This window comes from Terrapene carolina, unplaced genomic scaffold (genome assembly GCF_002925995.2).
Source record: "Terrapene carolina triunguis isolate 2854851 unplaced genomic scaffold, T_m_triunguis-2.0 Scaffold278, whole genome shotgun sequence".
In the NCBI taxonomy this organism is placed as follows: domain Eukaryota; kingdom Metazoa; phylum Chordata; order Testudines; family Emydidae; genus Terrapene; species Terrapene triunguis.
This window is the reverse complement of record NW_020664629.1, coordinates 268222-281032: the sequence shown is the minus strand read 5'-3', so window position 1 is coordinate 281032 and position 12811 is coordinate 268222. Positions and strand designations below refer to the sequence as shown.

Here is a 12811-nt window from a genome sequence, read left to right as displayed (position 1 = left end):
TTGGTCTCTGACAGGCTTTTAAAAATCTAAATAAATTGTCAGCTAGTTCCCTTTATCCACTTACTTTATTGACATGTTCAGATAATTCTAAGAGATCAGCAAAATTAAAGGTCTAGAAAACATGACCCATGAGGGAAGATTTAAAAAATGGGATTAGTTTGGTCTGGAGAAGAGTGAGAGGGGACATGGCAGTTTTCAAGTACATAAAAGGTTGTTACAAGGAGGAGGGAGGTAAATTGTTCTCCTTAACCTCTGAGGACAGGACAAGAAGCAATGGGCTTAAATTGCAGCAAGGGAGGCTTAGTTTGGACATTAGGAAAAACTTCCTAACTGTCAGGATGGTTAAGCACTGGAATAAACTGCCCAGGGAGGTTGTGGAGTCTGTCACTGGAGGTTTTTAAGAGCAGGTTGGACAAACACCTGTCAGGGATGGTCTAAATAATGTGTAGACCTGCTGTGAGTGCAGGGGGCTGGACTAGATGACCTGGCAAGGTCCCTTCTAGTCCTACGATTCTAAAACACGATTTTCCTTTGAAGACAATGTGCTGGTTAGACCCTCTCCTAATGTGATCTACCAGGTGTTGTAATAGACTATTTTTAATTATAATTTCATCCAGTTTCCCAGGTACAGATGTGAGGCTGACTGATATGTAAGATCCTCTTTTAAAATGCATTTGCTCCCCTCCGGTAGTTGGCGACAGTAGCTGGTTTTTAATAAGAGGTTGCATATTTTGCTAGCAGCTCAACATTTCCTACTCAAACGCCTTCAGAATTCGGCGATGGAGCATCTGGGCCTGGGGACTTGTGGCGTTTGTAAATGATCAGTTTGCTTCAGCACTTCTTCTGCTACCTTGATCTCCGCGAGCACCTCAACTTTATAGTGAGAAAAGAGCAGGGCCGGGGTGGGAATCTCCACAGCATTCTCTGCATGGAGACCAATGCAAAGAAATCACTTCGCTTCTCAGCAATGTTTTTGGCTTCTTTAATTGCTCTCTTTAATCCCCAGTGATCCAGTGGACCCCCCAGTTCTTCACAGGCTTCTTGCTTCTGATGGACATAAAGAATCTCTCGTTTGTTTTTGCACCTGTGTCTCTGTGATAGTTCTCTGGCCCCATCACCTTAGCGCCTCCTGGGTGTGGCAGGGCGGGGCTCCCCACGGCACAGATGGGGAGTGAGGCACAGTGACTTGCTCAAGGTCCCAAAGGAAGTCTATGGCTGAGTAGGGAATTGAACGCTGGTCTCCTATATTCCAGACAAGGGCCTTAACCACTGGCCCATCCTTTGCTCTTTGCTGTCAAGCCCCACTTTGGCCCTTCTAGCGCCCCTCTCGCCAGCTGTAGCGTATGCGCCTGTTTGGTTCACTGGGGCAGGCATCAAGGATTTTGGTGTGGCCTGAATAGCCTCCCCCCCCACCCCCTGCCCCCGCTATTTAGCCCTATTGGCTTTCTCTTTGCTTCTCGCTCCCTTTTGTTCCGCAGCTGCTTTGCCTTCAGAGCGTCTCTTATTGTCTTGGGTTTCTCAGTAGCATCCATGCCCCTGCAGGGATTTTACTGCCTCTGCAGCTGACCCGGGGGCTGCTTTGTTCTATTGCAATCCCCCGTCAGCATCACTTCGTGGGGCCTCACCTCCTCCAGGCACAGGGCCTCATTCGATTGTGGTCACTGGGAGCGGCACTGCTTCCGCCACTTCTGGACTCAGCGCCTGTTGGTTCCGTCAGAGTGTTGGGACAGCGAGTGCCCAGAACCAGCTGCTCCTCGGAACAGCGGCCAGAAGCGTTACCCAGGGCATCAGTCCGGTCACCTGGGCTCTATGAAAGCGCCAGCGTTGTTTCTCTAACCTCTGTTCCGCTAGGCCTCTGCCCACGTCTGTGCTGGTAGCTGGAGCCCCCGTTATCATCAGAACCCGCTGCTGTGGGGAGCCTTTGGCTGGAGCCCTTCTCCCAAGAGTGGATCTCTTTCCTGTCCCCCTCTCTCCCTCCTGTGTCACTGGTACCCGCATGTCCCACTGCGCCAGGCCCCTTGAGGCGCCCTGTTGCGCTGCATGTCAGGGGTGAATGGTGGTGCCAACGGTGACTGCAGTTTGACCATGAGGATCCTTTGGCTGGTCCAGTCTGTAGGTTTCCTCTGGCTGGGGAAATGTTAAATATTTGTCATAAGCAGATTCAATGGAGGTGAAGTTCCAGCCATGGACCCAAGGGGCAGAGTTAAGGGTGGAAAGGAACAAACCTTAGAGAACCCCTTATCTCCAGCCAAGCCCTCAGGACTGGAGAGGGGCAACTGGGTTATGATTCTGCAAACAGCTGCATCCCATTCTTTCTCTCCCCATCCCCGCACCTCCCACCCAGGCTGGGTCCCCAGACCGTGTGTGGAGTTGTTTAGCTTTTCATAGTGACTGTGGTGGTTGCACACACGTTGCTGGGCCCCTGGGTGGCAGGTTGTCTGGCCTGTGTTAGACTGAGACTTTGGGATCCATGGCCCTGATGTCCAGAACGGATGGGGCAGAGGATGTGGCTTAGGGGGGAGTCCTCGGTCCCACCCCCCAGCAGGGAGGGGGATAAGACAAGGTCTGACCTGTTCACAGCTTGTGGCTTCTTGAAGGCTGTGGATTGTAGAGGCTGAGGTAGGGGCTGCCTGGCCTTGGCGTCAGAGTAACCTGCATCTCCTTCGCTGACAGGCCTCTGGGTGCTGTTGGCTGGCGAGGGGAGCGTCTGTAGCTCAGGGAGAGGCAGCCATGGCTCCTGGCACCGGCAGTATGTAGTACCTGGCTCAGAGAAGGTTGGAAGCTCTTTTCATAGAATATCAGGGTTGGAAGGGACCTCAAGAGGTCATCTAGTCCAACCCCCTGCTCAAAGCAGGACCAATTCCCAACTAAATCATCCCAGCCAGGGCTTTGTCAAGCCTGAACTTAAAAACCTCTAAGGAAGAACATAAGAACATAACATAAGAACGGCCGTACCGGGTCAGACCAAAGGTCCATCTAGCCCAGTATCCTGTCTGCCGACAGTGGCCAATGCCAGGCGCCCCAGAAGGAGTGAACCTAACAGGTAATGATCAAGTGATCTCTGTCCTGCCATCCATCTCCACCCTCTGACAAACAGAGGCTAGGGACACCATTCCTTACCCATCCTGGCTAATAGCCATTAATGGACTTAACCACCATGAATTTATCTAGTTCTCTTTTAAACCCTGTTATAGCCCTAGCCTTCACAACCTCCTCAGGCAAGGAGTTCCACAAGTTGACTGTGCGCTGCGTGAAGAACTTCCTTGTATTTGTTTTAAACCTGCTGCTTATTAATTTCATTTGGTGGCCCTTAGTTCTTATATTATGGGAATAAGTAAATAACTTTTCCTTATCCACTTTCTCCACATCACTCATGATTTTATATACCTATATCATATCCCCCCCTTAGTCTCCTCTTTTCCAAGCTGAAAAGTCCTAACCTCTTTAATCTCTCCTCATATGGGACCCGTTCCAAACCCCTAATCATTTTAGTTGCCCTTTTCTGAACCTTTTCTAGTGCCAGTATATCTTTTTTGAGATGTGGGCATACCATTGATTTATATAAGGGCAATAATATATTCTCAGTCTTATTCTCTATCCCTTTTTAATTATTCCTAACATCCTGTTTGCTTTTTTGACCGCCTCTGCACACTGCGTGGACATCTTCAGAGAACTATCCACGATGACTCCAAGATCTTTTTCCTGACTCATTGTAGCTAAATTAGCCCCCATCATATTGTATGTATAGTTGGAGTTATTTTTTTCCAATGTGCATTACTTTACATTTATCCACATTAAATTTCATTTGCCATTTTGTTGCCCAATCACTTAGTTTTGTGAGATCTTTTTGAAGTTCTTCACAGTCTGCTTTGGTCTTAACTATCTTGAGCAGTTTAGTATCATCTGCAAACTTTGCTACCTCACTGTTTACCCCTTTCTCCAGATCATTTATGAATAAGTTGAATAGGATTGGTCCTAGGACTGACCCTTGGGGAACACCACTAGTTACCCCTCTCCATTCTGAGAATTTACCATTAATTCCTACCCTTTGTTCCCTGTCTTTTAACCAGTTCTCAATCCATGAAAGGACCTTCCCTTTTATCCCATGACAGCTTAATTTACGTAAGAGCCTTTGGTGAGGGACCTTGTCAAAGGCTTTCTGGAAAGCTAAGTACACTATGTCCACTGGATCCCCCTTATCCACATGTTTGTTGACCCCTTCAAAGAACTCTAATAGATTAGTAAGACACGATTTCCCTTTACAGAAACCATGTTGACTTTTGCCCAACAATTTATGTTCTTCTGTGTCTCTGACAATTTTATTCTTAACTATTGTTTTGACTAATTTGTCCGGTACCGACGTTAGACTTACCAGTCTGTAATTGCCAGGATCACCTCTAGAGCCCTTTTAAAATATTGGTGTTACATTAGATAACTTCCAGTCATTGGGTACAGAAGCCGATTTAAAGGACAGGTTACAAACCTTAGTTAATAGTTCCGCAACTTCACATTTGAGTTCTTTCAGAACTCTTGGGTGAATGCCATCTGGTCCCGGTGACTTGTTAATGTTGAGGAGATTCCACCACCTCCCTAGGTAACCCATTCCAGTGCTTCACCACCCTCCCAGTGGAAAAGTTTTTCCTAATATCCAACCTAAACCTCCCTCACTGCAACTTGAAACCATTACTCCCTGTTCTGTCATCTGGTACCACTGAGAACAGTCTAGATCCATCCTCTTTGGAACCCCCTTTCAGGTAGTTGAAAGCAGCTATCAAATCCCCCCTCATTCTTCTCTTCTGCAGACTAAACAATCCCAGTTTCCTCAGCCTCTCTTCATAAGTTGTGCTCCGGCCCCCTAAACATTTTTGTTGCCCTCCGCTGGACTCTTTCCAATTTTTCCACATCCTCCTTGTAGTGTGGGGCCCAAAACTGGACACAGTTCTCCAGATGAGGCCTCACCAGTGCTGAATAGAGGGGAATGATCACGTCTATTCTGATCTGCTGGCAATGTTCCTACTTATACAGCCCCAAATGCAGTTAGCCTTCTTGGCAACAAGGGCACACTGTCAACTCATATCCAGCTTCTCGTCCACGGTAATCCCTAGGTCCTTTTCTGCAGAATTGCTGCCTAGCCATTCGGTCCCTAGTCTGTAGCAGTGCATGGGATTCTTCCGTCCTAAGTGCAGGACTCTGCACTTGTTCTTGTTGAACCTCATCAGGTTTCTTTTGGCCCAATCCTCCAATTTGTCTAGGTCTCTCTGTATCCGATCCCTACCCTCCAGCGTATCTACCACTCCTCCTAGTTTAGTGTCATCTGCAAACTTGCTGAGAGTGCAGTCCACGCCATCTTCCAGATCATTAATGAACAAAACCAGCCCCAGGACTGTCCCTTGTGGCACTCCGCTTGAAACTGGCTGCCAACTAGACATGGAGCCGTTGATCACTACCCGTTGAGCCCGACGATCTAGCCAGCTTTCTATCCACCTTATAGTCCATTCGTCCAGCCCATACTTCTTTAACTTGCTGGCAAGAATACTGTGGGAGACTGTATCAAAAGCTTTGCTAAAGTCAAGGAATAACACATCCACTGCTTTCCCCTCATCCACAGAGCCAGTTATCTGCTCATAGAAGGCAATTAGGTTAGTCAGGCATGACTTGCTCTTGGTGAATCCATGCTGACTGTTCCTGATCACTTTCCTCTCCTCTAAGTGCTTCAGAATTGATTCCTTGAGGATCTGCTCCATGATTTTTCCAGGGACTGAGGTGTGGCTGACTGGCCTGTAGTTCCCCGTATCCTCTTCTTCCCATTTTTAAAGATGGGCACTACATTATCCTTTTTCCAGTCATCCGGGACCTCCCGGCTCGTGAGATGCCCGGCTCATGAGACGCCAAGGGGTGCGGATGTCTGGAGTGCAGAAGCGAAGGGTGGTCAGAGGCCAGGAGGGCAGCAAAGCACAGGGTAAAAGGTGGTGCTGATGGGCCTTGGAGACACCTTGACACCCTTTTGTTGACTCTCGCCAGGGCTTTCAGGCAGGTAATGGAGCTGTTGGGGTGGGACTCATCTGGCTGAGTAACCAGTGAGTCACATGGTAACTATTCTGTGTGACTAGTTGTGTGTGGGGGGGGGAGCCCCCACGGTGCCTAGAGACGAGTTGGGTGTTGTCCTGAAAGTACAGGGTGAGCTGGCACCTGCCCCAGGTGCTTGGGTGCGAACGGCAGCTGTGATGGGGCCTGGCAGTCGGGGATGGGCTAGTACCGTTGGGTCTCCCAGTTACTGAGGTTAGGTGTGGCTGCGTCGTGTGTAGGTCTGAGGGTGAAGCGGCTCCTACCTCCGTGATGGGGTGTTGCTGAATTGCTGTCCTGACTCCACAATCTCAGCTGCTGCTTGGCCCCCAGAGCATTCCCTGCGGTTGGGCCTGGCCATATTTCTGGGGCATGGAAACTCTGACGTGGCCTGCTCTGCTCAGAGCTCTGACGACAGCCGGACAGCCCTGTTTCAGGAGAAGATGGGGCTGGAGAGACTCTCTCAGAAGGGATGTGTTCAGCCCAGCTACTGGGACCTGGGATGCTTTCAGCTCCTCCACGGCGGGATATTAGCACTAGCAGACAGCTGCCCCAGCCTAGTTGCCCCATGGGTGGTGGTGAGGAGCTCAGGGGGTCAGCGAGGGCTGCAGAAGGGGAATGGAGACTTGCCCCTGGACAGGGGTTGTCTGGGGCCCAGTGCTGTGACCTCAATCATCTCTGCTTCCTGACTGGGGGCTTTACGGGCTCTATCGTCCATGCTGAGTTAACTTGGGGGACTGGCACCCAGGTCTGGGCACCTGGACTGGCCTTGCCCGGGTGGGAGACTTAGGTCAGCCTAGCTACGTCACTCTGAGGTGTGAAAAACTCACCGCCTCAAGACAGAGTTCAGCCATCCTGAGCCCCGGTGTAGACACCGCTAGGTGGGTGGAAGAATTCTGTCAGTCTAGCGACCGCCTCTGCCGGGAATGGAGCAGGTACAGCAATCGGGAAAACCCCTTCCATCGCTGTAGCAAGTGTGTATGCTACGGCATTACAGAGGCAGAGCTGCGGTGTAGACAAGGGCCGAGTGTGGCACTCAAAGGGAATGTCAGGGGTCATTGACTTGTGCCCTGTCTCTTTATGGGTCGGAGAGCTGCTGACGAGGGAACACAGAGGGGAAGCAAGGAGAGTGGTGGTTGTGTCCCGGTGAGACTGAGCTGGCGTGGGGCTTAGGCAGGCTGCGTGTGTCTGTTGGCTTGTTAATATACCTGTTAAGTCTAATAGAACCTCTGTTTTTAAAACCATCCTTGGACTGGGAGTGTAACATTAACACCCACCCTGCAGAACCCTCCCTGCGTTCCTGTCCTTGCTGGGGTTGCACTGACTGGTCTGTGTCACTCGGACGTCTCCGGACACATCCCAGGGCTCTGAGTTGTGGGAAAACTTGTTTGTCCTTCTGGGCACACGGGGGAATTGTGGGAAGGCGTTTGTCACGGAGTCACCGGGCCGATGCTCTGGAGCTGCTCTGTATGAAGCCAGTCAGGACTCTGTCGCCAGGGCACGAAGTTTACATGGCTTCCCCTTCCCGGGTCTGACCTCGGAGCATTCAGCATCCCCTTCTCACACCGTGCGCTTCCCACAGCGAGTCTGCCTGGGCGGGGCTCTTGGGGAAGCCAGAGGGCCCTGCACCCAACTCTGCAGTCAGTTGTGACTCTGACAGCTGGAAAAACAGAAGGTTTATTAGTCAACATGTACACAGCGTAGAACAGAACTTGTTAGCACAGGAATCAGTGACTTTCTGCCAAGTCCATCATGGGGAAACCCTGAGCCAGACGCCCAGGACACCCCCTCCTCGAGTCCCCCACAGCAGACTGAACTGGACCCAGCTGCCTGGCCTCAGACATCCCCATTGCTCCTTCTCTGGTCTTTGTCTTGCTTCCCAGGCAAAGTGTCACCTGGTCACATCCCACTTCTGGCTCTCAGGTTAAGGGCACCATCCATCGCTTACAGGCAGGCAGCTGGAGCAGCCTCACCGGCCCCCGAGGGTCTCGGGAAAAGTCACACCTTTATCCCCACTACCCAGCCATTGGTGCAATACACAGGGAAACTGAGGCACACAGTATTCACGCAAAACAGTAAGACTCACATACAACACAATAAGGAGGAAAACCCCACTTTCTTGCAGCATTGAAGGATTATCAACACTCAGGTGATCTAGCCGGTCTCCTCCCTGAAAGCAGGCAGCTTACCAACCTGAGTGAAAGCAGCATGTGGCCTGCTGGGGCCATAGGCTAACCCAGGTGCAAAGCTGCCACCACCCTCCAGTGAGAGGGTTGGTGTGTGGAAAGGAGGTGGTTGGGGCAACACCCATCCCAGCCTGTGCTCATTCTGCAGTGAGAATAGCCCGATTGCTCCTGGAAGCTCCAGTCTCTGCTGGGTTTGTCTCAGCGTTGTGCAATCTGGAGCGGTGGCTTTGTGCTGGAGCAGCTCTGGGCACTGGACCAGCGCTGCTGGCTCCTGCAGAGGCTCAGCTCTGGCCTGCGTCTGTGGAGCTTCTTAACTCCTTGACCCGGGGCTAAACCCAGGCCTGCTCTGCTTACAGATGCTGCCAGCAGGGGCTGTTGGTCGGCCAAGCCTCAGGAAGGGTTTCTGAACTCCCCAGAGCTCCCCTTGAGCCAGCAATGGGGAGAAAGCAAAACCCTGTCTGCAACGAACTCTCTGCTTTTCTTTAGCTGCATTACTTAACACGTTGTGAATCTGGCACCGCTCCCCCTGCAGAACAGAAGGGGATTGTCTCCCAGGAAGGCACTGGGAGTAGAGGGGGTTTAGAAGGGACATGCGCAGTTCGAAGCTGCAGCGAGTGGGGTACGCTGCCAGGGTGACTCTCCTGGAAGCCTGGGCCAGCTTCGTGGTGCTGTCGCTTCCCATCCTGCTGCTGCCCATGTGCGGAACCAGCAGAAATCCTGCGAAAACCCAACCTCTAGCTTGACCGTTCCAGTTTTTGGCAAAAGTAAATTTCAGATTTCCACCATTGACTGCTCATGCTGTGCTGGGGAGAGACATACGCCATTTGCTTTTGAGTCTGTTCCTTGATCCGGGACTTTATGTAGCTGTAACCAGAGCACAACCTGCAAATGCTAGCTAGAGCAGCGCTTCTCAAACGTTTTAATGGGGTCGCCAGGGCTGGCGTGAGACTGGCTGGGGCCTGGGGCCAAAGCTGAGTCCCCACTGCCTAGACTCAGGCTTCGGTTTCAGCCCGGAGTGGTGGGGCTCGGGTTACAGGCCCCCTGCCTGGGGACAAAGCCCTTGGACTTCGGCTTTGGCCCCCCTGCCCGGAGCAGCAGGGCTCAGGTGGGCTCAGGCGTCGCTCCCCCGTCCTGGGGTCGTGTCGTAACTTTTGTTGCAGTGCAATGAGGTTTGAGAATCCCTGGGCTAGAGCACCGGAGCTGTGGGGGGAGCTGCACCGGTAGTTACAGTGCAAAGGGCAGAGGGTCTCTGCAGCCCAAAGAGCGGCTACTCAGAAGGAATTTCCCGAACTTTAGCGAATGGGAATTTAACAGATTTCCTGATTTGTTTGCACAAATCACACATTAAAAGAGCCACCTCTGTCCAGAGAACTTTGTTTTGCCAGGATTAGGTAACAGAACATGCAGAAGAGAACTAGGGCTTATAGTGGAGCACAGACTTACTAAGAGTAAACGATCCAATGCAGTTGTGAAAAAGGCTAGTGTGTGTGAACGGGAGCGTCGTGTGTAAGACGGGGGAGGTATTTGTCCCACTCTGCTTGGCCTCATGGGGCCTCCGCTGGAGTCCGGGGTCCGGTTCTGGCTGCTGCGCTTTAGGAAAGTGGATAAATTGGAGACAGTCCAGACAAGAGCAACAAAACTGATCAAAGGTTCAGAAAACCTGTGAGGAAAGGTTAAAAAACTGGGTGTGTTTAGTCTTGAGAGAAGAAGACTGAGGGGGGCTGACGACAGCCTTCGGATGGGTTATTACGGGCTGTTATAACGAGGATGGGGATCACTTGCTCTCTGAGGGCAGGACAAGCAGCAATGGACTTGATGTGCAGCCAGGGAAACCTAGCCAGCTTTCCTAGTATCCAGGAGAGTTCAGCTCTGGAACAGGCGGCGCTGGGAGGCTGTGGAATCCCAGCACTGGGGGTTTTAAGCCCAGGTTGGACAGACCCTGTCAGGGCTGGTTTACGTGGGTCTGCGTCAGTGCAGGGGCTGGCGGCGATGACCTCGAGCCCAACGTTTCTAGGATTCGATCTGCGACTGAAGTAAATGACGAGCGCCGCTTACTTCCCTGTAACATGGTAAAGTCAAGCTAAACCCGTGGTCCCCAAACCTTTTCTGTCATATCCCCCCTTACCCATAATGGAATTTGTTTGTGCCCCCCCCCCCCGGGGAGTTACAGGGCCAGAGCCACAGTCGAGAGCTGGGGCTGGAGTGGGAGCTGGGGGCTGAGGCTGGGGCTGGAACTGGGGCCAGGGGCGGGGCCAGAGTGTAGCTGGGTGGGGCTCCCTCCCCACCCCCCTTGGGGGCTGGCCCAGGCCCTGCCGCGCCCCATAGTCTGGGGACCACTGAGCTGGCCGGACTCTGCTCAGCACGAACACACCCAGTGAAGAACCTGCTGGAGGCTGGCTCTGAGCAGCACAGCTGGGCCTGGGGCATTGCTCGAGTGTCTGTGACCCAGCGTCAGGGAGGTGCTCTGGGAGTGTGGCTAACGCGAGCCGGACTAGCGAGCCCTTGTCTCAGCAAAGGCAGCCCAGAACTTCGGCCCGGCTGAAGGGGATGGGAAGCGACGCCCATTTATTTCCTGGGAGCTGTATCTTGCTGGGACCCTTAGCAGCAGAGCTGGACATTGCAGTAACTGCAGGGGAAAATGACTCTCCCACAGCACGTGCGCTGCCCCCCAAGCGTGCGAATGCTGCAGAGCCCCCGGCTCCAAACGGGCTCAGCCAGTGAGCCTCAGATCTGCTGAGTCTGGGCTGGAGCCTGGTGACTTCCAGGCAGACGGGAGTTCTGCTCTAGGCGCGTGGGAGGCAGGGAGGGCACCAAACCCAGAAATTGTCCCTCATCTTTCCCTCCCCCTCCTGGCGTGGGCTGCATGGGGGAGGCTCCTCCTGCTGTGCCTGCACTGGTGCGGTGGGGCGGGGGGTAGGAGGGAGTGACAGGGTGAGCTCTAGTGCAGACAAGGCGTCGTTATCTTTCCACGGGCCTGGCTCAGAGCAGGTGGCTAAAGTGCTGGGGGCTCCCTTGCCCTTGGGCCCCCTGTTGCTCCCCACAGGAACACTGGTGCACACAAGGGTCTGAGCGGGGGGTGTTGGCCCAGCAAGTCTACCTGGGGGCTTCCCAGCAGGCTTCTCCAGAGCAGACTGGCTCCCTCGCCCCATGCAGGTGCCCTGGTTAATGCTGTTTGTCTTGGCTGCAGATGGCAAGGCGTACAGCTCCGACGAAGAGAAGCTGGAGGTGAAATCGGCAGAGACCCCGTGCAGTGAGAGGGAAGAGGAGAGCTCCGCACCTGACAGTGAGGATGAGAGCTTCCTGGATGGGAGCAGTGCCAGCTGCCTGGGGCCCAAGGCCAAACCCAAGAGCAGCTCCGGTGGGGAGCAGGCACCCCCCGGCTCCAACCCGGGGAAGAGCCGCCGGAGGCGCACGGCCTTCACCAGCGAGCAGCTGCTGGAGCTGGAGAAGGAATTCCACTGCAAGAAGTACCTGAGCCTGACGGAGCGCTCGCAGATCGCCCATGCCCTCAAGCTCAGCGAGGTGCAGGTCAAGATCTGGTTCCAGAACCGCCGCGCCAAGTGGAAACGCATCAAAGCCGGCAACGTCAACAACCGCTCTGGTGAGCCCGTCCGCAACCCCAAGATCGTGGTGCCCATCCCCGTGCACGTCAACAGGTTCGCCGTGCGCAGCCAGCACCAGCAGATAGAACAGGGCAGCCGGCCCTGAGCCCTGCCACATGCTCCGGGCTCCAGCTCAGAAACTCTGTGGGAGGGAAAACGCCAAATGCCCCTGGCTGCAAACTAGCAGGCACGTGCCATGTCTTGCAGAGGGGCCTGCCTTGCATGGCCGAGTGGGCCCAGGGCTGACCAAGCTCCCACTCCCGACGCTGCAGCAAAGGGAGACGCTCCAGTGCAGACCCTTGGGGCGGTGCTGCAGGGGGAGTTTTAACTATTTGTGCTCCAGCCACTGCTCACAAACCTCTCTGTAAATATCCCTTATTTATTCTGTGTAAAGTCTGTACATATGGGATTGTGTGTGTCTGTCCGTCTGTCTGGGGGAGTGCGGGTCTGCCTCCGGGAGGGATGGGGCTCTAGCTGGCGCTGGGCTCCTGTGTGCAATGATCAGTCTGTGGGTTCTCCAGGCCCCCTACCTCCGCATGCCGCCCTCTCTTCCCCCATCCCCTCCTCCCTGCAGCAGGGCAGGGTTGCACAGAAGGGGTGGATGGCGTACGTATTCTCACTGTCCATAAGGTATCACTGTGACTGGCTGCGTCTGTGCCCCATCCATGTATAGTCGTGATTTCAATAAATTATTTTCTATGGAAAGGAAACCAGATTCTTCCCTGCCTGCCTCCCTGAAAGGAGACGCTCTGCCTGGATATCATGCCACATGCCGCAGAGGTGGGAGGGGGCAGAGGGGGAAGCAGCTCTCAGCCAACGTGTGGACATGCTGGAAATGCCCCACACTAACACAGCACGGTGCAAAATCAACATGGTGCGTATTACATGGGTTAAAACCTGGCTGATCTCCAAAGGTAACTGGTCCCAAGGAGCTTCCTGGGTGAGATCCCACAGGATGGG

At 53.4% G+C, this 12811-nt stretch overlaps 1 protein-coding gene across 1 annotated transcript in view; it reads left to right on the top strand.

Annotated features, from left to right (window-relative positions):
• LOC112120582 (homeobox protein GBX-1) overlaps positions 1-11957 on the top strand; it is a 44247-nt gene extending 32290 nt beyond the window's left edge. Inside the window, exons 3-6 of the mRNA XM_029912853.1 lie at positions 6022-6034; positions 7168-7192; positions 7539-7561; positions 11437-11957. Of these exons, the coding sequence (XP_029768713.1) occupies positions 6022-6034; positions 7168-7192; positions 7539-7561; positions 11437-11957 (582 nt within the window). The remainder of the gene's footprint in view (positions 1-6021; positions 6035-7167; positions 7193-7538; positions 7562-11436) is intronic.
• The last annotated feature ends 854 nt before the right edge of the window (positions 11958-12811 follow it).